The sequence below is a fragment of the Bubalus kerabau genome, chromosome 18 (genome assembly GCF_029407905.1).
Source record: "Bubalus kerabau isolate K-KA32 ecotype Philippines breed swamp buffalo chromosome 18, PCC_UOA_SB_1v2, whole genome shotgun sequence".
In the NCBI taxonomy this organism is placed as follows: domain Eukaryota; kingdom Metazoa; phylum Chordata; class Mammalia; order Artiodactyla; family Bovidae; genus Bubalus; species Bubalus kerabau.
Genome location: NC_073641.1, coordinates 40,992,257 through 41,016,471, shown reverse-complemented (window position 1 = coordinate 41,016,471; position 24,215 = coordinate 40,992,257). Strand labels below are relative to the sequence as shown.

The 24,215-nt window shown below is 44.0% G+C and overlaps 1 protein-coding gene across 1 annotated transcript in view; it reads right to left on the bottom strand.

Annotated features, from left to right (window-relative positions):
- AGXT2 (alanine--glyoxylate aminotransferase 2) overlaps nt 1–24,215 on the bottom strand; it is a 43,759-nt gene that overhangs the window by 1,563 nt on the left and 17,981 nt on the right. The window contains exons 6-13 of the mRNA XM_055554851.1: nt 23,218–23,311; nt 22,452–22,545; nt 18,161–18,261; nt 17,505–17,597; nt 14,439–14,571; nt 12,899–12,990; nt 10,972–11,121; nt 4,706–4,804 (exon numbers count right to left, since the gene is read on the bottom strand). Coding sequence (XP_055410826.1) covers nt 4,706–4,804; nt 10,972–11,121; nt 12,899–12,990; nt 14,439–14,571; nt 17,505–17,597; nt 18,161–18,261; nt 22,452–22,545; nt 23,218–23,311 — 856 coding nt within the window. The remainder of the gene's footprint in view (nt 1–4,705; nt 4,805–10,971; nt 11,122–12,898; nt 12,991–14,438; nt 14,572–17,504; nt 17,598–18,160; nt 18,262–22,451; nt 22,546–23,217; nt 23,312–24,215) is intronic.

Sequence of the window (24,215 nt, the reverse complement as noted above, 5' to 3'; positions counted from 1 at the left end):
TAAAGCTCTTGTAAATCGAATCCAAGCCACACATGTATGCATGCATGCCAGGTCTCTTCAGTCATGTCTGGCTCTTTGTGACCCTATGGACTGTAGCCTGCCAGGTTCCCCTATCCATGGGATTCTCCAGGTAAGAGCTGTTGTTGTTGTTCAGTCACCCAGTTGTGTCCGACTGTTTGCAACCCCATGGACTGCAGCACGCCAGGCCTCCATGTCCCTCACCATCTCCCGGAGTCTGCCCAAGTTCATGTTCATTGCATCAGTGATGCCATCCAGCCATCTCATCCTCTGATGCCCTTCTCTTTCCCAACAATAGGGATTTTTCCAATGAGTCATCTGTTCAAATTAGATGACCAAAATACTGGAGCTTCAGCTTCAGCATCAGTCCTTCCAGTGAATAGTTAGGGTTGATCTCCCTTAAGAGTGACTAGTTTGATCTCTTTGTTGTCAAGGGACTTTCAGGAGTCTTCTCCAGCACCACAGTTTGAAGGCTTCAATTCTTTGGCATTCTGCCTTCTTTATGGTCCAGCTCTCACAACGGTATGTGACCACTGGAAAGACCATAGCCTTGACTATATGGACCTTTGTTGACAGAGTGGTGTCTCTCAACACACTAGGGTTTGTCATCGCTTTCCTGCCAAGGAGCAATCGTCTTCTGATTTCATGGCTGCAGTCACTGTTCTCTGTGATTTTGGAGTCAAAAAAGAGGAAATGTGTCACTACTTCCACCTTTTCCCCTTCTATCTGCCATGCAGTAATGAGGCCAAATGCCACTATCTACGTTTTTAAAAAATATTTCGTCTAAAGCTGGCTCTTTCACGCTCCTCCGTCACCCTCATCAAGATGTTCTTTAGTTCCTCTTTGCTTTCTAACATTAGAGTGGTATTGTCTGCATATCTGAGGTTGTTGATATTTCTCCCACCTATTCTGATTTCCAGCTTGTAACTCATCCAGCCCAGTATTTCTCATGGTGTACTCAGCGTATAGATGAAATAAACAGAGTGACAGCAGACAGTTGTGCTGTAATCCTTTCTCAGTCTTGAAACAAGCAGTCGTTCCATACAGGATTCTAACTGTTGCCTGTTGACCCACATACAGGCGATGGGCAGGATGGCCTGGTGTTCCCGTCCTCTAAGAGCTTTCCACAGTTTGTCACGATCCGCACCATGAAAGGCTTTAGCGTAGTCAGTGAAACAGAGATAGATATTTTTCTGAAATTCCCTTGCTTTCTCTATAATACAGTGAATGTTGACGATTTGACCTCTAGTTCCTCTTCATTTTCTAAACCCAGTTTGGACATCTGGAAGTTCTTGGTTCGCATAACGCTGAACCTTCGCTCTTCCCCAGTAGCATATTGGACAACGTCAGACCTGGGGGACTTATCTTTTGGTGTCACATCTTTTTGGCCTTTTATATAGTTAATAAGGTTCTCCCAGCAAGTACACTGGGGTGATTTGCCTTCTCTCCTCCAATGGATCACATTTTGTCAGAACTCTCTGCTATGACCTGTCTGTCCTGGGTGGCCCTGCACAGCATGACTCATAGCTTCATTGAGTTCACAAGCCCTTTGTCACAAGGCAGTGACCCATGAAGGGGCCAGGCAAGAGTACTGGATACAAATAAAAATGTGTTGACCTTCCTGGTCCCTTCTAGCTACCATACAAACATTATCCTTCCTTTTGTTATACTTAATAAATAAAAAGTCTGGTTGATGCTATTGGCCATTATCTTTTATTCTGCCTTCCCTCTATTCACATCTCAACCCAGTGCAGTCTGGTTTCTGTCCCACCAGCCTTCTGACTCCACTCTGACTAAAGCTACTAGTCACTTGCTGAGTGCAGAATCCAATGAGCACATCCCAGCCCTTATCCTTTCTGGTCTTCTCATCCGCATTTAGCATTCCAATCCCTCCCGCTTCCCAAACCTCTCCACTCTTGCTTCTATGACCTCCCACTCTCCTCACAGCTCTCTGCCTGTTGTTGTTGATTTTTACATATTTATTTCTTTGGTTGTGCCAGGTCTTAGTTGTGGCATCTAGTTCCCTGACCAAGGCTCGAACGCGGGCCCCCTGCACTGACAGCGAGGAGTCTTAGCACTGGCCCATCAGGGAAGTCCCTCTCTGCCAGTGTTTTGTCTCCATCTGGGTACCTCTTATTCCACCTGCCCTTTAAATGCTGATATGACCCATGTGTCTCTCCTCACCTCTCTGCATTTCACATCCAGACTCCCTTCCCAGGAGATCTCCTCCACTCCCCACTTCTACGTTGATGACCTCCAAATTGTGATCCTTGCCTTAATTTTTTCCTCTGATCTACAGACTTGTCTAAGAAGGAAAGGGAACAAGTCTGAAGCTGCACTCATCCTCACACTCCCCGAGGGAGTCATCCTTGACGCTCCCCTTCCTTCATACCCAAGCCCTGTGCATTTCCCTGCCCGACTGCTCTCTGTTTCTCCTCTATCGCTACTGCTGCTGTTCAAGATCAAACAAAATCATCAGCCTCCACCTGCACTCCCTGTCTCCAGTCATGTCCCCTCAGCTTTACCTTCCTCAGAGGACAGATTCAGAAATCAGGCTGCCTGAGTCTGGATCCTATGTGACTTGGGCACCTTCCTAGCTGTGCGACTTGGGCAACTTACTTAACCTCTCTGTGCCTGCTTTTCTTCATCTGTAAAATAAGGATAATAATAACTTATTTCATAGGTGTGTTGAGAGGATTAAATGAATCAATGTATGCAAAGAGTTTTCGAACAGCGTCTGAAAAGTAGTAAGACTTCTCATCTTTACTACTCACAGCCTTCCATCTCCTGCTCCAGTCCCATGGTATGTGTGTGTTTGTGTGAGTGTGTTTGTGTGTGTAGCTCTTCACACACTGCCATGTTTCTATGTGTGCTTTGAGAGTTTATCACTGTTTAAGGCTCAGCCTAGCCAGAAAAGCTGACCCAGGAGTCCCTTCTCTTTCCTCCTATACTATCCCTTTTTATGGTTATCCGCAAGCTTCCTATATTGTATTATAATTTCCTGTTTATGCCTTTCTCCTCTGCCAGCTCCATGGAGGGAAGGATAAATCTTATTTATCATTGTAGCTTTTGTATCCAGCTTACCAGTGGCTCCTTAGCACTTACGTGTGTGCCAGGTAACTAAGGAATAACGAAGCAAGTAAACAATGAACTGTTTCCTATCTTATTTCATAAGTGGCCCATCTTGGGATTTTGAATCATTAATTTTCTCTGTCTGATTCATATGGAAAAATATCTAGGACCAGGACTAGACAAAACTCAGCATTTCCAGGCAAAAGTGCTCCTCTGGTTTTGTTTGCTATGGTTTGGTTTGGGCTGGGAGAGCTTTCAGTTTCTTTGTTTACAAGCTGATGGGAAGCTAAGGAAAAGCTGCAGAAACAAGAGGACCCAGACCTGTTTCCTTAAGTGGAGGGAGTGCGGAGGGTCCAGAGCACAGGTGGCAGATCCAGATCTGAACAGGAGGGATGACTCGTTCTCCCTAACCTTTAGGAAAGGAGGTGGGAAATGGGTCCGACAGAGGAGCGTCTGCAGGGACCTTGCCTAATAGCTTCCATTTTCTCTAAGAAGCATCGGTCAAGAGTGCTTGCTGAAATAGACTGAGGGGCAGAATGGAGCAGAGAGACTAGGAAGGATGACCCATGTTTGAAATGGGAAAGAAAGAGGCCAAAGGCCAAGGACAACTTAGGTGAGGAACAGGCGTGACCCTAAATCTTAAATCTCTGTCCTGGAGCATATTCCTGGAGAGGGTCCTGGGATGTGAGAGATGGAGTGGGCAGCTCACTTTACAGCAGTAGCAGCCCCTGCCCACGGCAGGGCCACACCAGGGTCCAGACTGCAGGGCTGTGCTTGGCTTTTCCAGGAGTTTGGGGCAGGGAGAGCTTGGTCTCTGCCTTTCCCAGCCTGAAGGAAAAGAGCCCTGGGAGTGGCTGCTTTTGAGTTCTTCATCAGGGACCCAGCCAGGGTGGTCCCCCGCCTCCTCCACAGGGTCACCTGGGCCTGCCAGCACTGTGACATTGCTCCTGGCTACAGTGGCCACTAAAGCTTGGTAGACTGGGATTCACAGGGTTAGAGTCTAGCACTGAGTTCAAAATAACTAGGATTGCTCTTACAGAGGTTAGAACTAATTCATACATGAGACAAGCTATTTATGCATGACCATTATGACACTGTTATAACCCATCCTGTAAGTCCTCTGGTTTGTCAGTACAGTCCGTTTCTGCCACCTTAGACTGTCCCCTGTGTCCATTCCCCACAGAACCGTGGGAACCAAACCATTTAGCATGGCGCCCTCTAGTGGCCTAAAGGCATAACTGCCCCTTTCTTTTGTAAACATCGGAGCTATAAAGGCTGGGCTTCCCTGGTGGCTCAGATGGTAAAGAATCTGCCTGCAATGTAGGAGACCTGGGTTCAGTCCCCGGCTTGGGAAGGTCCCCTGGAGGAGAGCATGGCAATCCACTCCAGTGTTTTTGCCTGGAGAATTCCATGGACAGAGGAGTCTGGTGGTCTACAGTCCACGGGGTTACAAAGAGTCAGACTCGACTGAGTGACTAAACACAGCACCGAGCAGTGAGGCCTAGACGAAGTGGAACTGGGTTCCCCTCTCACAGGCGTGAAGGAAAGGGACCGGCGTCGGGACATTAGGACATGCCTACCTAAACTGATAGGTAAAGACCAGCCTTTTTCTTACCTGAGAGAAAAGGCCGCCTCTGCCAATCAGAAGCCCCATGCATTTGCAGTCATGGTGGATTTGATTTACTTCTTCACGGGGAAGAGGCTGGCGGCTCTCCTGTAAATACATTAAAAAAATATTCTATGTTTGACATTTGAACAATTAAAGACATTACTTCTAAGAGAAATTAAATCCCACTGCTGGGCATACACACTGAGGAAACCAGAATTGAAAGAGACACGTGTACCCCAATGTTCATCGCAGCACTGTTTATAATAGCCAAGACATGGAAGCAACCTAGATGTCCATCAGCAGATGAATGGATAAGAAAGCTGTGGTACATATACACAATGGAGTATTACTTAGCCATTAAAAAGAATACATTTGAATCAGTTCTAATGTGGTGGATGAAACTGGAGCCTATTATACAGAGTGAAGTAAGCCAGAAAGAAAAACACCAATACAGTATACTAACGCATATATATGGAATTTAGAAAGATGGTAAGAATAACCCTGTATACGAGACAGCAAAAGAGACCCTGAGGTATAGAACAGTCTTTTGGACTCTGTGGGAGAGGGAGAGGGTGGGATGATTTGGGAGAATGGCATTTTAACATGTATAATATCATATATGAAATGAGTCACCAGTCCAGGTTCGATGCACGATACTGGATGCTTGGGGCTGGTGCACTGGGACGACCCAGAGGGATGGTATGGAGAGGGAGGAGAGTTCAGGACGGGGAACATGTGTATACCTGTGGCGGATTCATGTTGATATATGGCAAAGCCAATACAATATTGTAAAGTTAAAAAAAAAATAAATAAAAAAATAAAAGCAACTGAAGCAATCAATGGTCTACCCTCCCTCTCAATCTCTCTCCCCCTGTAATTGAATAAAGCTGTTAATTTCTGGATAGGATTTATTTTGGGGGGTGGAGTTATTAAAAATATCTGTTTTTTTATCCCAATTCATTCCAGATTCCCAAAGACAAGATGAAGTTGAGTGCAGATCGCCAGTGAATCTTGGCACTGCAGGTGGTTACCCCAGGAGGTTGATTCTGTAATAGCCATATTTGGAGCCTGCTGTATTTGTGTGGAAATTGTCCTCGAGTCTTCACTTGGTTTTGTCCCTGTAAAAAGTTCATTTCAGAGTCCAGGAAATGGCTCAGAAGTTGCACAAGGGCACAAACAGCCCAAGCTCTCCCTGAGCCACAGCACAGCCAGGGCAGCCACAGTGGGGCCCTATGTCCTCGTCTTCCCTCCTTGTGGAATTTGCACTTTTTCACCCAAGACTTACTACTCCAGGGTCAGGAGAGGTAAGCTCTCTGGAAACCCAGCGGTTGTTTCAGGTCACATGGCATCTGAAGGTGGTGACTACTTGTGGGCCCAGGCTTGCCAGCACCCGTCTGATGACATTGGACTGGGGATACCAATGCTCCCTCTGTAGTCAAGTCTGACCCTGCATCTGCATCATCTGGAAGCCATTTTGAACTACAGACATTTAGACCTCAGGTCAGGCCTATTGATTACTTGGGGTAGGGCTTTATTTAGTCGTTAAGTCATGTCCCGCTCTTTTGCCACCCCAGGGACAGTAGCCCGCCTGGCCGTCCTGTCCATGAGATTTCCCAGGCAAGAATTCTGGAATGGGTTGCCATACCCTTCTCCAGGGGATCTTCCCAACCCAGGGATCAAATCTACATCTCTTAATGTCTCCTGCACTGGGAGGCGGGTTCTTTCCCACTAGCACTTTACCACGATCCCATCTTAACATTATGTGCTGTGTGCTAAGTTGCTCAGTCATGTCCAACTCTTGTGACCCCAGGGACTGTAGCCCACCAGGCTCCTCTGTCCGTGGGGATTCTCCAGGCAAGAATACTGGAGTGGGTTGGTATTTCCTTCTCTAGGGGGTCTTCCTGACTCAGGGACTGAACCCGCACTGGCGGGTGGATTGTTTGCCACTGAGCCACCTGGGAAGCCTGTAGAGCAGGGCTTAGGCATCTGTGTTTGTAAATGCTCTTCAGATGCTGGGCTGTGGTCCCTCAGTTGTGAGCGCTGAGCACTGTCACTGCCACTGGCCTGTCTTCTGTGGCACAGCCCTGAGAGCATCAGCACTGGGTCTGGCTCTCTAGCTTCGAAGGCATGATCCTGGCTCATGGGCCAGCCCCTGCGATCCCTGTGAGGTGGAGGAGGGCTCCCTCCCGTGCTCCCAGCTTCATTTTTCTGCTCTGCGCTTCCCATCTGCCTTCCCCTAGGCTTGGGTATCCATCCCCTTACTCCATCCACCCTGAATCCTTTCCTGGTTAGGTGCCAGTGGCTGAGCACAGACTCAGACTGTACCTTCCAGAGAGGTCTATATTCTCCATCTGTTGTGAGGCTTTAAGACTAGGAAAATATTATTCAAATGTTCAGACAAGAAGAGGACCCATGATGGAATAAAAGACTAGGATCACCTCACTGATCCAAAATGTTGTCCTGCTTGTCCCTGAGGCTCTCATGAGGGAAGACTAAAATATGGCAATATAATTTAGGGCTAAATGGTGAAAGGGCTTCCTGGGTAGCTCAGCTGGTAAAGAATCCACTTGCAATGTGAGAGACCTGGGTTCAATCCCTGGCTTGGGAAGATCCCCTGAGGAGGGCGTAGCAACCCACTCCAGTATTCTTGCCTGGAGGATCCAGATGAGCCTGGTGGGCTACAGTCCATGGGATCACCAAGAGTCACACACGACTGAGCAACTAAGCACAGAACAGCACAAACTGTAGAAACTAGAAAGAAGTCGAGCATGGTTTAGGGGATGAGAGTTCAGAGGTCAGGAAGGGTTCCTGAGGGGCAGCTGGGTTGCTGGGGTCTGGGTGGCCATCAGGGGCCTGGGGAGGGACTTTAGTCTCACCCTGGTCTGAGCCAGCTCCCTCTCTGCTCCTCTGTCCTTTTTTATCACTCCCTAGCCTCAACTGCCAAGACTAATTGACCCTCTTGTAGGCATATGCAGAGAAAAGCACGGTTGAAAAAATCTAACAAGGCAAAGCCACAGGACAGCCTGACCTGGCTCCGTGCTTGAACCTAAGTTCCACCAGCCCCGTAATCAAATAGGCATGTTAGTAACTAGCCTCTTCTTGAGGGTATAATGTAGCTTCCTGTTTATTTTGTTTTTGTTTTTCAACTTGTTTTGATAGGGTAGGTTTTCATTTAAACAATATAAAAGTATTCATGGTTATTGGGAAAAACTCCTTAAAGCAGTATGGACATGCATTTAGTAAAAATTGGAAGTTTCTCTTCCTAAAATCCTACTCCTAGGGACACTGCCTGTTAGTAATTTGGTGTGAACGAGACAAATTTTTTATGCATACAGATGCATTTAAATGCACATTTTAAAAATAATTCATCCTTTATAATGTTTTGCATTTGCTTTGAACAATTTACAATGTATCCTGAACATCTTTCCATGTCAGTGTATCTGGACCTAGTCTTATTTTATTTTTTTTAATTAATTAATTTATTTTAATTGGAGACAAATTGCTTTACAATATTGTAGTGGTTTTTGCCATACATTGACATGAATCAGCCATGGGTGTACACATGTTCCCCACCCTGAGACCCCTCCCACTTCCCTCCGCATCCCATCCCTCAGGGTCATCCCAGTGCACCAGCCCTGAGCACCCTGTCTCATGCATCGAACCTGGATTGGTGATCTGTTTCACATATGGTAATATACATGTTTCAGTGTTATTCTCTCAAATCATCCCACCCTCATGGACCTAGTCTTTTTAAAGACTGCCTAGTATTTTGTTGCTTGTTGGTAGAGCAATTTGTTTCACCTCCTATTTTTGGACATATATGTGGTTTTCTATTTTTGTTTATGATCATAAAAAATATTGCAAACATCCTCACTTATTGATATCTACACACATCTGTGACTATTTCTCTAGGACACATCTCTATAAGTGGAATGGCTAGGTCAAAATGTATACATTTAATCTTTTAATAGACACAGATGAATTTCTGTCCAAAGGGCTGTATCCAGTTCACATCCTTACCAATAGCACATGGGAGTTTTAAATCTGGGTTATATTGTACAGCATCAATACATCATATACATCAATACAGCATCAAAGCCAAGTTCTGTACTGTTTCAATTACATGAAAGTGGTCTGAAGTGTTGCAGGGGCCTGAAATCAATCAATTAACACTGGTAAAGTGCTCACCATCTGTGTATTTCCTGGCCTCAAAAGCATATAATTTACATAGGAAAAAAAGATGTTGATACTTGAAAATTGAATCAACAAGTACATGATTTGAAAGATCCTTTCAAAGGAGCTCTTTAGACAGGGAGTAGGAGAGGGATTCTCTGAAGGCTGGAGTCCCTTTAGACAGGAGAAGCAAAGGCAAGCTTTAAGGAGGAGGTGTGGGGAAGAGTCAGATCTTGAAAAAGGCTAGGATTTCCAAAGCTAGAGACAGAGAAGCGAGTATCATATTTCATGACTGGGGAAAAGTTTGAGCAGTATTTGAATGTACTGTCATTGAGGGGACAATGGATAGAATTAGCGATAGAGAAGTTCCTTCAGACCCCATGCTTACAACTACTGAAGGGCAGAGAGAAGAGGAAAAGAGCTCATTCTATATATACTATTTTATAGCCTGTCTTATTTTTTCCATAATACAGTCTGCACATATTCCCATGTCACATATATTTCTGTGCCACATAGTACGGATGTACCATCACTTAGCTTGTTTGGTATCAGTGGCCATTTGGGAGAATTCTGATGTTTTACCAGGACAACCCAAGACCTGATGAGTGTCTCTGTCCACATGTCTTGAAGCACACTCATTGGGTTTGGACTAGCGGGGAAGGGAGGACTGCCTTCTCTCTCATGGGGCTTTCCTCGGGGGATTCTGGGCTTTGAGGAGCCTAGATATCCTTGAGGGAGCTCCTGGGTTGGGAGAGGACTCGTCTGAATTTTAAAACAGCCTTTGACAGGGCCCCAAGCTGAAGATGTGGATGTCACAGCTTGTGAGCCAGAGGGCCTGTTCTTATATTGCAGTACTCTTCCTGTTGTCTTCCTGTAGCTTTCCAATCTTAATTAAACATTACAGCCTTGTACTGTCTCTGCTGTGTGGTGGTAAGGGAAAAGTCTTATATCCATGGTCTGGGCTGAATATTGAAAGAATTGAGCATCAGACCTTCTAAATTAGGATGGCATGGTGAGAGCAGACAGCAAGACATCTCCCATGGATAAGAATTAGGGGGAAGGCATCGATCTGACTATTCCTTCCCGTGCCAGAATCCTCCTGCTGTCGCTCTCCTCTGAGGATCTAGATTTTACTTTCATGGAGGATTGGGACAATTTCCTACTGACATGGACCCTCGGGGCAGCAGGAGGAACTGTGGGAAAGATTTGAGAAACATGGTGAAGAAAGAATCAATAAGACTTCACATTAGAAATAAGGAGAGAGAAGGAGCCACAGATGATTTGGTGGTTTTGAGGCTGGGGAATTGGGAGAAGAGTGGAGATACAGAACAGAAACAGTGACCTTGGGAAGAATCACTGGCTTAAGAGAAAATACTAAATTCAATTGTCGTCATATTGAGTTTGAGGTCACAGTGGGGTATGTCATCAGAAAGTCTCATTCCACCTGGTTACCTGAGAGATTAAAGTCCATTCACAAATAAACACAAAACCCTATAAATCTTTAACATCCTCACCCAAACCATCACCACAGCTTTCTCCTGGCCCTTTTCCCTGCTACTAGCTCTCTGGGCTGCCTGCCCCTCCCCAAATAATTCTCCCCTTCTTTGTATTTCTAATGCGAAATAATCAGTCATTGCTGATGTTCTGTGCCTACTCTGGCAAGAATACTATCGGCTCCCTCTTTCAAATTCTCCTCCTCACTCCTCTAGAACTCTCCATGTTTATACTCAGTGCTCTCTGTCACGATCAGTTGCTTCAGTTGTGTCTGACTCTTTGCAACCCCATAGGCTGTAGCCAGCCAGGATCCTCTGTTCATGGGATTCTCCAAGCAAGAATACTGGAGTAGGTTGCCATGCTCTCCTCCAGGGGATCTTTCTAACCCAGGGATCAAACCCGTGTCTTCTGCATTGGCAGGTGGATTCTTTACCGCTGAGCTGCTGGGGAAGCCCCAACTCTCTCTACTCATTTCTAATGAGCTTCACTGAGTCTTGCAGTCTTTGCTGGCTCTATCTCTGAATGAATGAGCTTGTAGCTGAGCTTCCTGCCTTAACTCTTGCTGCCCCAAGAAGCTACAGAGAGACCAGTAGATCACCACCTACCTTATCCTTCACCATTTCTATTCCTATCATGAGACCTTTGCCTCGGACATCTCCTACAATTTCAAATTCATCCCGCAGCTTAGCCAACTTCAGCAACATATAGGTGCCAACTTCTTGGCTATTTTCTTGTAGATTTTCTTCTTTAATCACCTGTTGAGAGAAAGCCCCAAATGACTTTCTATTTAAACAGTTTCAAAAGGGACTGAGAAATAAATGTACGTGACCTGTTTACAAAACTTGACCAGACAAATGGAACCCAAAGTCATGTGGCCATACCTTGTCTCATAGAAAGATCTGCTGTAGGGAGAAAAAAAGGCTTGGTAGAGGGAACACTTCCCTCATATCCTGTTCATCTTCAGGAGTGGGTAAACATTTAGGAAAAATAAGAGACTCTGTGTGGGCCCAGAGTCAGGGCACCTGAGATAGAAAAGGATTTTCACCTACTTCCGCTCACAGCAGAGATCTGTGATTCTTTTCTTTTTTAAACTTTTTATCTTGTACTAGAGCTGACTAACAATGTTGTAATCATTTCAGGAGAACAGCATAGAGACTCAGACATACATATACATGTATCCATTCTCCCCTAAACTCCCCTCCCATCCAGGCTGCCACATAACATCCAGCAGAGTTCCCTGTGCTATATAGTAAGAGACCTGTGATTCTGGACCACATATGAGCAGTACAGTATATTTATAAGCAGCCAATAGTAACTGCATGACTGCAGGCAGAACTTGATGTTTTTAAGACCTCCTTGTTCACCTACATCCTACTTGCCAAATTGTTTGAGGTGACACAGCACTTTTAACACTAGTTCTTTAGAACACTAGTTGGCATTTCTACAGAATGAAACAAATGTCACATCCTACCCACACTTTCTCTTTTTGAGATTTAGTCATATTTGAATATACTTTTTAATTAGAAAGGGCAGCTTTTACTTATTTTTATTGAAAAATACTTTTAAATTTATTTTTTTTGAATAAGTGAAACATGTGCTTTGTTCAAACATAACAAAGTAAAGAATCAAAGAGCAGAATGAGCCTCTCTGATCCCTGTCCTCCAGCCACTGTTTCCCTCCCCACAAACAACCACTGTTAATAATTTCTTGTGCAGTCTTTCAGGAAGTTTGTTACACTTATTTAAGCAAGTGCTATTATGCATGTAACACATGCATGCTAAGCCCCTTCAGTCATGTCCGACTCTTTGTGATGCTATGGACTGCAGCTTGTCAGGCTCCTCTGTCCAAGGGATTTCCCAGGCAAGAGTACTGGAGCAGGTTGCCATGCTTCCTTCAGGAGATCTTCCTGACCCAAGGATTGAACCCACATCTTTTATGTCTCCTGCATTAGCAGGGGAGTTCTTTACCACTAGCACCAAGTGCTTTTATTCATATAATTATGCAAACCTTTTCCAACAGATGAGACCACAGGCAAAAATCAATGGGCTCGTGCTGAACCACAGCTGAATCACCTAGTTGGTATTGCATAGAAGTCATTTGCTCTTTTGTCTTTTCATTTATGACAGTACAGCAAATGTAAGGAAGCATATACAAGACAGGACCAAAATTAACTGACATTAAAAATTGCCATTGGTCACCATAAAACATAAAACATATGCCACCATCCATAAAACACCAATCAAACCACAAAAGAGATTTCAGTGCTACCAGCTAGCTAGGGGAATTCTTATGTTTCCCATGTGTGTGAGGTTTATTATATATTATTTCATATCCAATACATGAAGCACTGATAGTAGATTTCAAAAAAAGGGAGAGGGAGTAGAATAATACCTGGAAATCTAAACTTAGATTCAGGGACTAGGAAGTAACTCTCCACTTGAATTATGTCCTGTGGTAGAGTCCTGATAATATGTGTGGAGTTTTGAAGTAGTTGTTTGGTGAAACGAGTGATGAGCAGCTGCTGGAACGTACCTCAAGCACGGCTGAACCAATGGCGCAGGCCATGGGGTTCCCGCCAAAGGTATTGAAGTGAAGCAGGCGCTTGGTTAAGGACTTGGCAATATCTAGGGGGAGAAAATAAAAGGTGGATAAAGAGTGACACATCTATAATTTCTCATCATGCCACTTGGATTATATTTACTTTCATGTTGTAGAAAGGTGTTTACAATATATTTCATGGCATCCAATTCATGACAGTGATGTTATGGATGGAAGTGTCTCCCCCCTCAGGGATCCCCAACTCATATGTTGAAGCCCTAACCCCCAATGCAACTCCCTAGAGGCAACTAAGGTCATAAGGGTGGAGCCCTAATCCAATAGGATTGGTGCCCTCATAAGAAGAGGAGACACCAGAGCCCTTTCTCACTGCAGAAAAGGACGCATGAGGATACAGCCAGAGGGTCATCTGCAAGACAGATCTCACCAGAACTCAACTGGGCTCTTACCCTGACCTTGGACTTTAGCCTCTTGAACTGTGGGAAAATAAATGTCTGTTGTTTAAGCCACCCAGCCTGCAATATCTTGTTATGATAGACCAAGCTGATGAATACAATAGATGGGGAAAAATTGCTTATTTACTCCATGAGAAGTTTACTAATAAAATCTTCAATGTGTTGTGTGAATTGAAAAGTACTTTAAAACTTGATTTATGGGAACTTACATGAATCCTCATTAGTTAGCCTTTTTTCTGTATTCTACTCTTGGGACTAAGAAGGAAATATTTTTTAAAACTCTCATAGCAAGGATTTCATAACAATCTCCAGATGGTCTGAGGGTGAAAATATATATTCGGTTCATTATAGTTCACCTTCAACACCATCTTTCCTCATTTCATAAAAGCAATGAAATATTACAAGGCACTTAATTATCCTTTGGAGTTTCTCAAGTGTGCTTGCTCTTGGTGGGAAAAATAAATGAAATAATCTTAAGATTTTCAATAATAAGTGGTTCGTAAAAGTATTCTCGGTAAAACTTCACTAAAACGGGTAATAAAATTAATTCTAATGTTCATTTTATAGACTGTTCTAGCTAAGTGAGATTGTATTGTATTTAGTTGTTGATGATCAGCAGAGAAAACTATCACTCTGGAGGCTGAGTCTATAGCTCTTTGGGGTGGCAAGACTAAGTTGGAGTGTTCTTCAAGAATATGACTCCTTGGATACTTTAGCTTTAAACTTTAACTGACTTCAGGTTGGTTAACATGGATCCCTTGTGTTGGATTTGGTTTTGGTTTTGTTTTTGTTGCCTAGATCTTGTCAATGTAGTAGAACCCTACATCTCAATGTGAGGCTGGGAGAATTGGTCTTCCCTACAGCAAAGAGCAAAAAGGGCTGGTTTTCTTCCATCTTTTCCACAATCTGGCAGACAGACTGTTTCCCTTTAACATTACTTGGGAAATGCGTGTGTAGTTTCCATGACGGTCCCCAGCCCACACTAGGTACAATACACATGTTTTCTACGACTGGGGATGCAGGGGGCCCAGAAGCAGACACAAACTGCCCATGGTTCCTACCTGGAGTTGTCACGACTGCTGCCATGGGAAAGCCATTCCCAATCCCTTTAGCCATGGTGACAATATCTGGCAGGACATCGTGTGTTTGGAAGCCCCAGAAGTGAGAGCCCAGCCTTCCAAATCCTGTCTGCACCTGATGGAAACAAATCCGAAATCACGGGGAACTTTCTGAGAAATGCTGGTTTTCCTGACTCTCTGGTCTCCTTCCTTCTCTTCTATCTTCTTCTCCTTGACATCATCATCACCACCATCCTTGTACTATGAGGGAAAAAGCACCATGCCTGAGCTTTTAGGCACCAAAAGCCATTTGCTAGCGTTGTGTGACTCTAGACATGTTTCTTAACTCCTCTGGACCTATGTTAGCTCTGTTGAGTGGAAACACTTAATAGCAATACATCACAGGGTTGTGGTGAGGGTTATATAAATAATGCATGTGGAAAAGTTTGTTGTGATTAGCAATCCTGAATAAGGCCCCTCTGTGGGAAGGCTGCGTCTGCCCCATGCTGGACGAGGCAGTAGTTACAGCATGCAGGCTGGCGCCGGGGCGTCTGCCATTCAGCCCAGACAGGCTGATTGGCCTCTTCCCTGCGGTGTCCTTTTCTTCCTGAGAATCAGTCATGAGGAGGACTCAGTGAAGCCGGTTAACTCAGGACAGGACTAAGCTGACCGCAGTTGTTCTGTTCGTGCTGTTTCCTCTTCCCAGAAGACCCTTTCCCTGCTCTGTCTCTAGCTAACGCCTCTTATTCTTCAAAACATGGTTTCCTCACTATCTGGGCTAGGAACATTTTCCTACAAGGCACCTAGGCTGCCATCAGAACCTCTCACCTTGGACTGTTATCACCAGAGTACATGTCTAATAGGGTTTCCCAGGTGGTGCTTGTGGTCAAGAACCCACCTGCCAATGCAGAAGACACAGATGCGGTTTAGATCTCTGGGTCGGGAAGATCCCCTGGAAAAGGAAATGGCAACCCTCTCCAGTATTCTTGCCTGGAGAATCCCATGAACAGAGGAGCCTGGCAGGCAGTCCATAGCGTTGCAAAAAGTCGGACATGACTGAGGTGTTTAGCACGCATACACCCATTTGTTTAATAACAGAGACTGTATCTCATTTTTCTCTTTATCCATAATATCTAGCAGATAAAAGTAGACACTAAGTGTTTGTAGAATGAATAAAAATGTGGCAGAAGTGACTAACTAAATAAAGGCGCACAAATATTCCCATGCAAATTTCTGCCAGAGCCTTTTTTGGTGGTGGGTCCTTGATTCCCTTCTGGTTCTCAGTCTCTTGGACTGTCTCTCTCTCTACACATACTGCACTTCTGGGATAGAGGTGTAGGCACTTGAAGCTGATTCTGAAACGCTCTTCAAAGAATAAGGGTCCTTCTCAGACTTTTTTTTTTTTTAATTTTTCTGCTCTCTCCAAGGTGCTGTTGCAAAGGCAGATTTGGGGGTACAATTAGATAAGAGTGAGCAACACAGGAGAAGAGCTTAGATGTGAGAGTCAGACAGACCTGGACTCGAATCCTGAGTCTCCTTGTTTTGAGTCCCTGAACACAAGCTGATGAATTTGCCCAAAAGAGAATGTAAGAAGAGCTCACGGCAAATCCATCCAACTTGCCTGTCTATTTTCATTTTTTATTTCATCTAAGTACCATAAATAAATGGTAAAAAAAAATCAGATTGCTTGGACAATACATGAAATTATGTAGGGCCATAAACCATGTGAGTCATCTAGGAGGTGTCAGTTCCATAGAATCTTTCAGTTGAACAGAGATGACTCATTCTAAGGTTCATAAACTCAAATGTCTTAGGAGGTAAGAAGCATATAGCCATGAGAGAAGCAGGCTAGGTCCACCTCTATGAATTAGAATGGGAACTATGTGTGCAAATGCCTCGCCTAAAAGCAGTCAATTTCAAATTTAAATCCAGCTCACGCCAGACCAGGAAAGACTGATGGCCCAATATGGCCCCATGCTAAGTCACTTCAGTTGTGTCTGACTCTTTGCAACCCCATGGACTGTAGCCCCCCAGGTTCCTCTGTCCATGGAATTCTCCAGGTAAGAATACTGGAGTGGGTTGCCATGCTCTCCTCCAGGGGATCTTCCCAACCCAGGGATTGAACCTGAATCTCTTAATGTCTCCTGCTTTGGCAGGCAGCTTCTTTGCCACTAGCAGCACCTTGGGAAACCCTTATTGTAGATTCCAAATTCCTCATTTTATAGAAGGGAAAGCCAAGGTTAGCTGATTAAGAAGGCATGTGAGATCCCTGGGTGCGGCACTGGCTCTGCCCTCAGGAGTTTCTTCTGTTCCCGTCTTTCCTGCCGCCCTTTGTCTTTCTACACCACAGTCAATCATTCTTGAAAGGCGGGTTGCACAGTGGTTAGTGCGGTCTTTGAGTCTGGGTGTGAGTTCTGGCTCTGTCCCTAGTAACTGCATGATCTTGACAGGCAAATTAACTATCTTGAACTTCAGTTCACTTTTTTTCCCCCAATTCAATTCAGTTTTTTTTTTTTTTTTTGGCTGTATCTCATGGCACGTGGAATCTTAGTTCCTTGACCAGGGATCAAAGCCACGGCCCCTGTAATGGAGGTGGGATCCCCAACCACTCGACTGCCAGGGGAGTCCCTGGAACTACTTTCCAAATATCTGAGATTATGGCCCTCTTCTTAGAGGCTGGACTTTTTTTTTCTAAGTGTGATTTCCAAACAGATTTTTTTATGAATGCCGCTGGACTGCCTAATACTATTTTGGCAAAAGTTAAGATGAAAACTTGGTTGTGAGGTTAAACTAAGTTTAAGCTGAATTCAAATAGGAGTTTTAAAAGTATGTTGAAGAATGGCAACATCCTAGGCCTGTTATCTTATTTGATAGACTTCACTTGGGACGTTGATGTTCTAATCTAGTAACGAACTAGTCAGTCAATGAGTCAAAGATTCATTAACTTATACCCTCATCTTGGAATCTGCAAGTAGATGCTTTCTGCCTGGACTGCAGAGCAGGGTTTAGAGGTTTCTCCCCGCGCTTATCCTGTCCTGGCTCCATCACACCTATTCCGTGGCCACTCACTTCATCTGCAATGCGCACGCCTCCCCGCTCGCGCACCAGCTCGAAGGCTTCCTTTAGAAACCCCTTTGGGTACTGAACAACGCCATTCACCCCCTGCAAAAGACCAAACCAAGAAGACCTAGAAAACAGCACAGGGCCTTGAAAGTATTAAAAAAAGAAACAACCGAAGACAGACCATGATCAATATTAGCATTAGTGATACTAGCAATTTTTGAAGCAGTTTCTAGAAATGTTTCAACTGTGGGTGAAAAGAAGAGCCATTTCTTTTAATGCCATGCCTTCTGGGAAATGGTTGCAAATGTGGTCTTTCCTCAGAGTAGAGAAAAATAGATTAGGGGGATTTAGTAAGTTTACAAAACAGCTCACCCTGATAGTGTGGGTAATAAGCAACTGAAAACTGCTGGGGTTTTCTATTTTTACAGATTTACAAATTCAGTAGTTTCATCTATCTGTCTGTTCAGTCTGGGAGTACAGAAGATGGACTTTTAAATGTCAGTTGAAAACCAGGGGCCTTCTTTTTTTCAAGGGGACGAAGAGAATGACATAAAGGGACATAACAGTGATCATTTAAAGAATTTGGAAGTCACTAGAATGTATGAGTTAAAATTGATAATTTACAACTGAGTTCAGTTAATGTTTAAGGTTAACACACTTACTTGAATTGGCTCTGCAAAAAATCCAGCAATTGATTTGGCCACAGAAGTGCTCAGAGTATCTTTGAATTGTTCAATATACTGGTCTTTAGCTTGACAGCAGTCTGCAATAAACAAACAAAACAAAACACAGTATTTGAAGATGTGAGAAAGGCATCCAGAAGAATGGGGGGAAAACAGAGAAAAAAAGAAACCAGGATAGTAAATTGACTAGAGTCCCTCAAGATACAGCAAAGCAGGATATGGGGATATAGGTTTTTGAAAGGGAAACATTGTCAGAACAACTTGTGCTTTGTTCTGAGCAGCAAGACTAGCCTAGCCACAAAGGTGTAAACAAACCACTTCAGCCATTTCCATCTGGGGAAGAAACACCCCAGAGCACCATTGAGTCTGGGATAGATGGCTGTTTCACCTAAGGAAGCCCATTCTATCCACACGGTAGATTTAATTCAGATGTAATTGCTATGTGGATTTGATTTATTTGGAAATAACTGTTTACCTTGTATTGCCACTTAATCTGATATACCATTTTAAAGCTACAAAGTATCTCAGTCTTTATGGTTAGTAAGTATGTTTATATATTAACTCCAATACTTTGGCTGCCTGATGCAAATAGCCAACTCATTGGAAAAGACCCTGATGCTGGGAAAGATTGAAGGTAGGAGGAGAAGGGGATGATGGAGGATGAGATGACTGGATGGCATCACCGACTCGATGGACATGAGTTTGAGCAAACTCTGGGAGATGGTAAAGGACAGGGAAGTCTGGCATGCTGCAGTCCATGGGGTCGTAAAGAGCTGGACACGACTTGGTGACTGAACAACACCACCAACAAATTTGTTTATAGAACAGTGAGAATTCTAAAGAGGAAAGTACTACAGTCATGTAACTTTCATCCATTGTCTGAGGGGAGAGGAAGCAGTCCGCTCTGGAATAGCAAATGTCCCAGAACTAGTGTGTCCACATATGAGAACCTTCAGAATTTTTATCCACACCTGTAATTTGGTGAGTAGCACCACATAATCTCTGAATCTAAACCCATATCCGTGGATAGCAGAAGAAAGGCAGAGGGAGATACGAGTGTGATGGGGGTCTCTGGTGAAAGCAGTAAGGGAGGCAAGTCACCATCTACCATCACGATGCTTGCTTAGAGGCATGGATGTGGTCGTGTCTCCTGAAAGCTAGACATAAAGAATAGAAACCTGCAGTTATCAGCATCAACAGTGAAGCATAAATACAGTTTATAGTTCAGCTCTTAAAAAGAGAGAAAAACATGACCTGGCCCCAAACATACTTTTAGGCTACATACGATGTTTGGAAAAGCTTGCTCGACAGCATTCACTGATCTTTGGTGAACTGGAATTGAGGGCTCAGGGTTTGAAGAAGGGAATCAATGAAAGGTATATCAAAACCAGAAAGTACACTTATTAGCATCATTCATGTTGTTTGATGGGCAGGATATAGTAGACAAATGAATCTGTGCCCCTGGAGATTGAAATTTTCTATTTTCATTCAGAAAGGAAAAGAAAACAACCAAGGATGACCTTAGAGGATGAATTATACATATGTTCAAAGGATATAATTTGGGAATTTAGCAAGACCATTTGTCACTTGAGAAATCTAAGTGTGGAGCAAAATCAACCCTAATGGCTTAAATTTGGACAAAACAAACCATGAAGAAGATTTTGCTTGAACCTGCGCTAGACCTTTTATAAATTTTCCCCCCACTGTGCATGAGTCCAGCAATGTGAGTCATCAGCTGTCACTGGTTTTTTCCTTCATTGGCTCGTTGCTGTAGGTCCAGGTCAGGCCGCCTCTGGAGAAGAGACCTGGGGTAGTGGTGTCATCATGACAGCATCAAGCAGGTGGAGAGGGGCTGCTCTGCTGCATGTTATCTGGGAAATGGCAGGAAGAGGGAAGTGTTTTCATTTTATCTGGTGGAAAGAAAGAGTTCGGCTTCCCAGGTGGCACTTGCAGTAAAGAACTCGCCTCCCAGCGCAGGAGACATAAGAGATGTGGGTCCCATTCCTGGGTCAGGAAGATCCCCCGGAGGAGGGCATGGCAACCCACTCCAGTATTCTTGCCTGGAGAATCCCATGGACCGAGGAGCCTGGTGGGCTACAGACCATGGGGTCGAAAAGAGTTGGACATGACTGAAGTGACTTAGCATGTACGCACACAAAGAGTTAAGCAAGAGTGAGGAGCCAAGAAAGAACAATTTTAAAGGAAAAGGGAGCTTGTGTTGCAAAAGGAGAAAGAGAAATGATGTGATCAGCATGAGGTTAGGAACACTGTGTGGGCAGTGGGTTGAGAGGTGCTTTTTCATCCCAAGGTATATCTGACATTCAGGGACTGGAATGAACAGTTGGAAAGAAAACATCCTGAGGAGGGGGTGGAGGAGAGAATGAACTCTACCACACACATATTGGATTCTTGCCCAGGCCGATGAGGGGAGTGGTGACATCCTGCTGAGGTGAAAAAAATGCCGCCTCTCAAACCTGGTACCTTTATGTGTTCAGTGAGTGAACTCTAAGAGGACCTAAGAACTGGAAACTTCTCTACTCCAAGTAATTTATATGTTGGGATGTATTTACAAAGATATATAAGTATGCCTTTTTACAGCAAAGACCCAACACTTCTCAAGCCTAATAGCACTAGAGGAGGCTGATGTCACTTCTTGTATAAAGAGAGGGTATTAGTCTTGTCTCTTGAAGATACGAGTGAAGAAAACAGCTGACTTCAGATGTGCCAAAGACCACAGTTCCGAGAGGCAGAAATGTCTGTCACTATCACTTAGCCTCCAGAGACCACTAGAGAGATGACCCTGGGGTCCTCGTATTATCAATACAAGGACCTCTGTCTCCTCCTGACAGAGAGGAGAAGGCTGAAAAGAGGGAGGAGGCAGAGGATGAAGAGAGAGGGACACCGAGCCAGGAGGGAAGGGAAGGACCATGTCTCCTGTCTCCAAGGCTCTGCGCTGATGCGCTTGAAGTTGAATGGACATCTGTGAGGTTCAGTCAACTGACTTTAGTTTTTGGTGCCACATGGAGGTGAGCACAGGCATAGTAGCCCTTGGCATTGCTACAGTCTGCCTGTCTCTACAAAAGCTCTCTTTCGGGGACCTTCTTGATATTCCAGTGGTTAAGAGTCCATGCTGCCAATGCAGGGGCTGTGGGTTTGATCCTTGGCCAGGGAACTAAGATCTCACATGTTGTGTGGTACAGCCCAAAGATTTTTAAAAAAGACATCCCCATTAAAAAAAAGTTCTAAAAATTCTCTTCCTTGGCCTCAGGAAGGCCTGGAATACGGGGCCACTGGGGCAGATATTCCTGTCTACATTTCACAGATGAGAAACGGGAGCTTCATCTTTTAGAAGGAGAGTTTGAGTGAAGTTTAAACCTTCCTCACGGTTTTATGCTCTGTGACTATAACATCTTGTTCTAAAGCTCATGCTTTCAGCCTCCCACCTCCACCATTATCCCATCTGAATTTTAAGGTGACTGTGAATTTTCTTACTTTCAAAGCTGATTTTTTAAGGCTTCCATTTACCTTCTTCTTCTCAGCCTGGTGACTCACACTGTTTCATTAAAGATCTCTTGGCAGGAGAACTTGGTGCTTTCCTTTGGTGCTATTTGGGGGCAGTCACCCAAAGGGTCCTGCCGTGTGATGACAAGCATGGGGTGGGGCTTGCTGACAAATCAAATACTCAGGCTGCTTCCAGGCCTCCGCTCCCTCATGTGAGGAAGTGGTAAAGAATGTAAATAACAATGCATTTGATGAATAACAGCTTTCCTGTTGAGAAGGTCTTCACAGTTTTTGAGAACATGTCAACAGCCTTCAGGAACCACCTTCTGTTTTGACAAATACTCTCTTTGGCTAGTATTCTGAGTCCCTGGGGAACTTGACTGGAGTTTCGAAATTTCTAAAAGTGTTCTTTCCCCTTCCTCCATTGGGAACTGGTGAATAATGCCCCCAACCTTGTTTTCCTATCAAATTGGTAACAGAACCATTGCTAGGAGAGCTGAGAGAGCGCCTCCAATGAAGCACTGGGTGACAGTGTTTCTGGCTTAGGTCTGATAAGTGTGAGATGCTGAGATGTGTTTCCCGACAGGGGATGGATGCTCTGATGGTATTGTGGTCATTGGCTATAAGGAGTGTTGGCTCAATGAGGAGTGACTTCCTAGTTGTATTTGCCGTGACTTTTCCCTTTCCCACTTTTTCCAATTTGCCTTTCTCCTCATTCCTTCCCCCTCCTGACCTTCCCCTACGTGCCTCCCTCCCCGCTCAGTTGCACCTGGCGCACAGCTGCATTTCCTAATTGTTTGCACTGGAGAATCTCGGCAGTGGCTTCCTCCCCAAGGGCCATGGAAAATGTCTGGGCACATTGTCTGCAAATGACAAAAGAGGGGGTTTGGCAAGACATGAACACAAGACAGTCAATTTGGGGCAACATATGGTACCAATCAAGGCAAGAGGGCTTCTTAACTTGATACCAAGATTCCTTCCTTACTCTTCTCCCACTTAGGACAAAAACTTGATATTCAGCTTTGAAGAGAGAATTTTTTTCTTGGAAATCAGTTATGAGGGCACTCTACAAAGGAAACTGATTTCTGTGTCTGCCCGGAAACAATTGGCCTAAGAGTTTGGTGGGTAATGGCATCTGAAAGAATGAGAATAATTAGGTATCTGATTCTAATGCTGAAAATGTGGGTACAGTGGATGAGAACAGAAGGTGAGTACAAGGATGAGTATACGGAAATTATATGCATTCAAGGCTCTGGGAACTTATTTCAATGCATTTATTTGTAATTGACTCAATTTTACTTAAAAACAAAACAAAATGTAAAAGCATCTCTAATATTAAGTATTACTCAGACTCTGAAGGTCTTTCTAACAAATGTCTCCTTTAAATGGTCTTTCATTTGATTAAGTCAAATTGAGGCCTTGATTAATCACAGGCTTCATATTAGTTTCTAGTCCTAATGACTGGAAAAATCTGATCAATGATTCCATACACCTAGGAGTCTTTAGAGAAACAAGGCAAAAATCTCAGAACTTACTGGTTGGCAGCCCATCCCATGAGGGAGGTCCATCTTATAGATGCCTACATTTGTCAAGCCAAGTGTGTAAGGACTGGATCCATGGTAGGCTCCTCTGCAGACAGAAAAGAGTGGGAGGACTGGGTTAAGTGTGCTTTCATTTGATCACTGGCCTGTGGAACACTGGGTTGGACAAAGAAGAAAATCCATGAAAGCTATGGAGATGAAAAAGAACACTATTGACCTACAACCTCAATGATCTCAAAGAAATCTTCTAAGCCTGTGTCAAATGAATTCACCTATTTATGTTTTTTACTAGCATCACAGATTTGAATCGTGAAAGGAATTTTGGCAGCCATCTGGCTGAGAGCTCTGACCTTAGACCTGCCCTACTCTGTTCCTCTAAGCAATGAGACTCATCTTTTAGCATCATGCCAGAAATTATATATTCAACGAGTCTGCAAAGTGATCTCTTTGAGAAGATGAGTATTTGTTCCTGTGACGCGGCTGTCACTTAACATTTTTGGGGACTTTTCTTCAAGTGCCTCATAAGCCATCCTAGTCAGCCTAGAAGAAACATGGGCTTTATTTCTGGAAACTGAAACAGTCATATTTATTACAAATTATCCTAATCTCTTGGTTTCAAATAAGTTTGGACAACTTCCCAAATCAAAATCACCCTTCAAAAAGGATTTAGGACTATTGAGACTACTCGAAGGAATGGTTATATATCCTGAAAGCGGAAACACAAACATGTATTGAGCCCTAGTATGATCAATTCTCTGAATAGATCATGATTTATCTGGATATACATATTCTAGATGTTCAAGCTGATTTTAGAAAAGGCAGAGGAACCAGAGATCAAATTGCCAATATCCGCTGGATCATCGAAAAAGCAAGAGAGTTCCAGAAAAACATCTATTTCTGCTTTATTGACTATGCCAAAGCCTTTGACTGTGTGGATCACAAGAAACTGTGGAAAATTCTGAAAGAGATGGGACAACCAGACCACATAACCT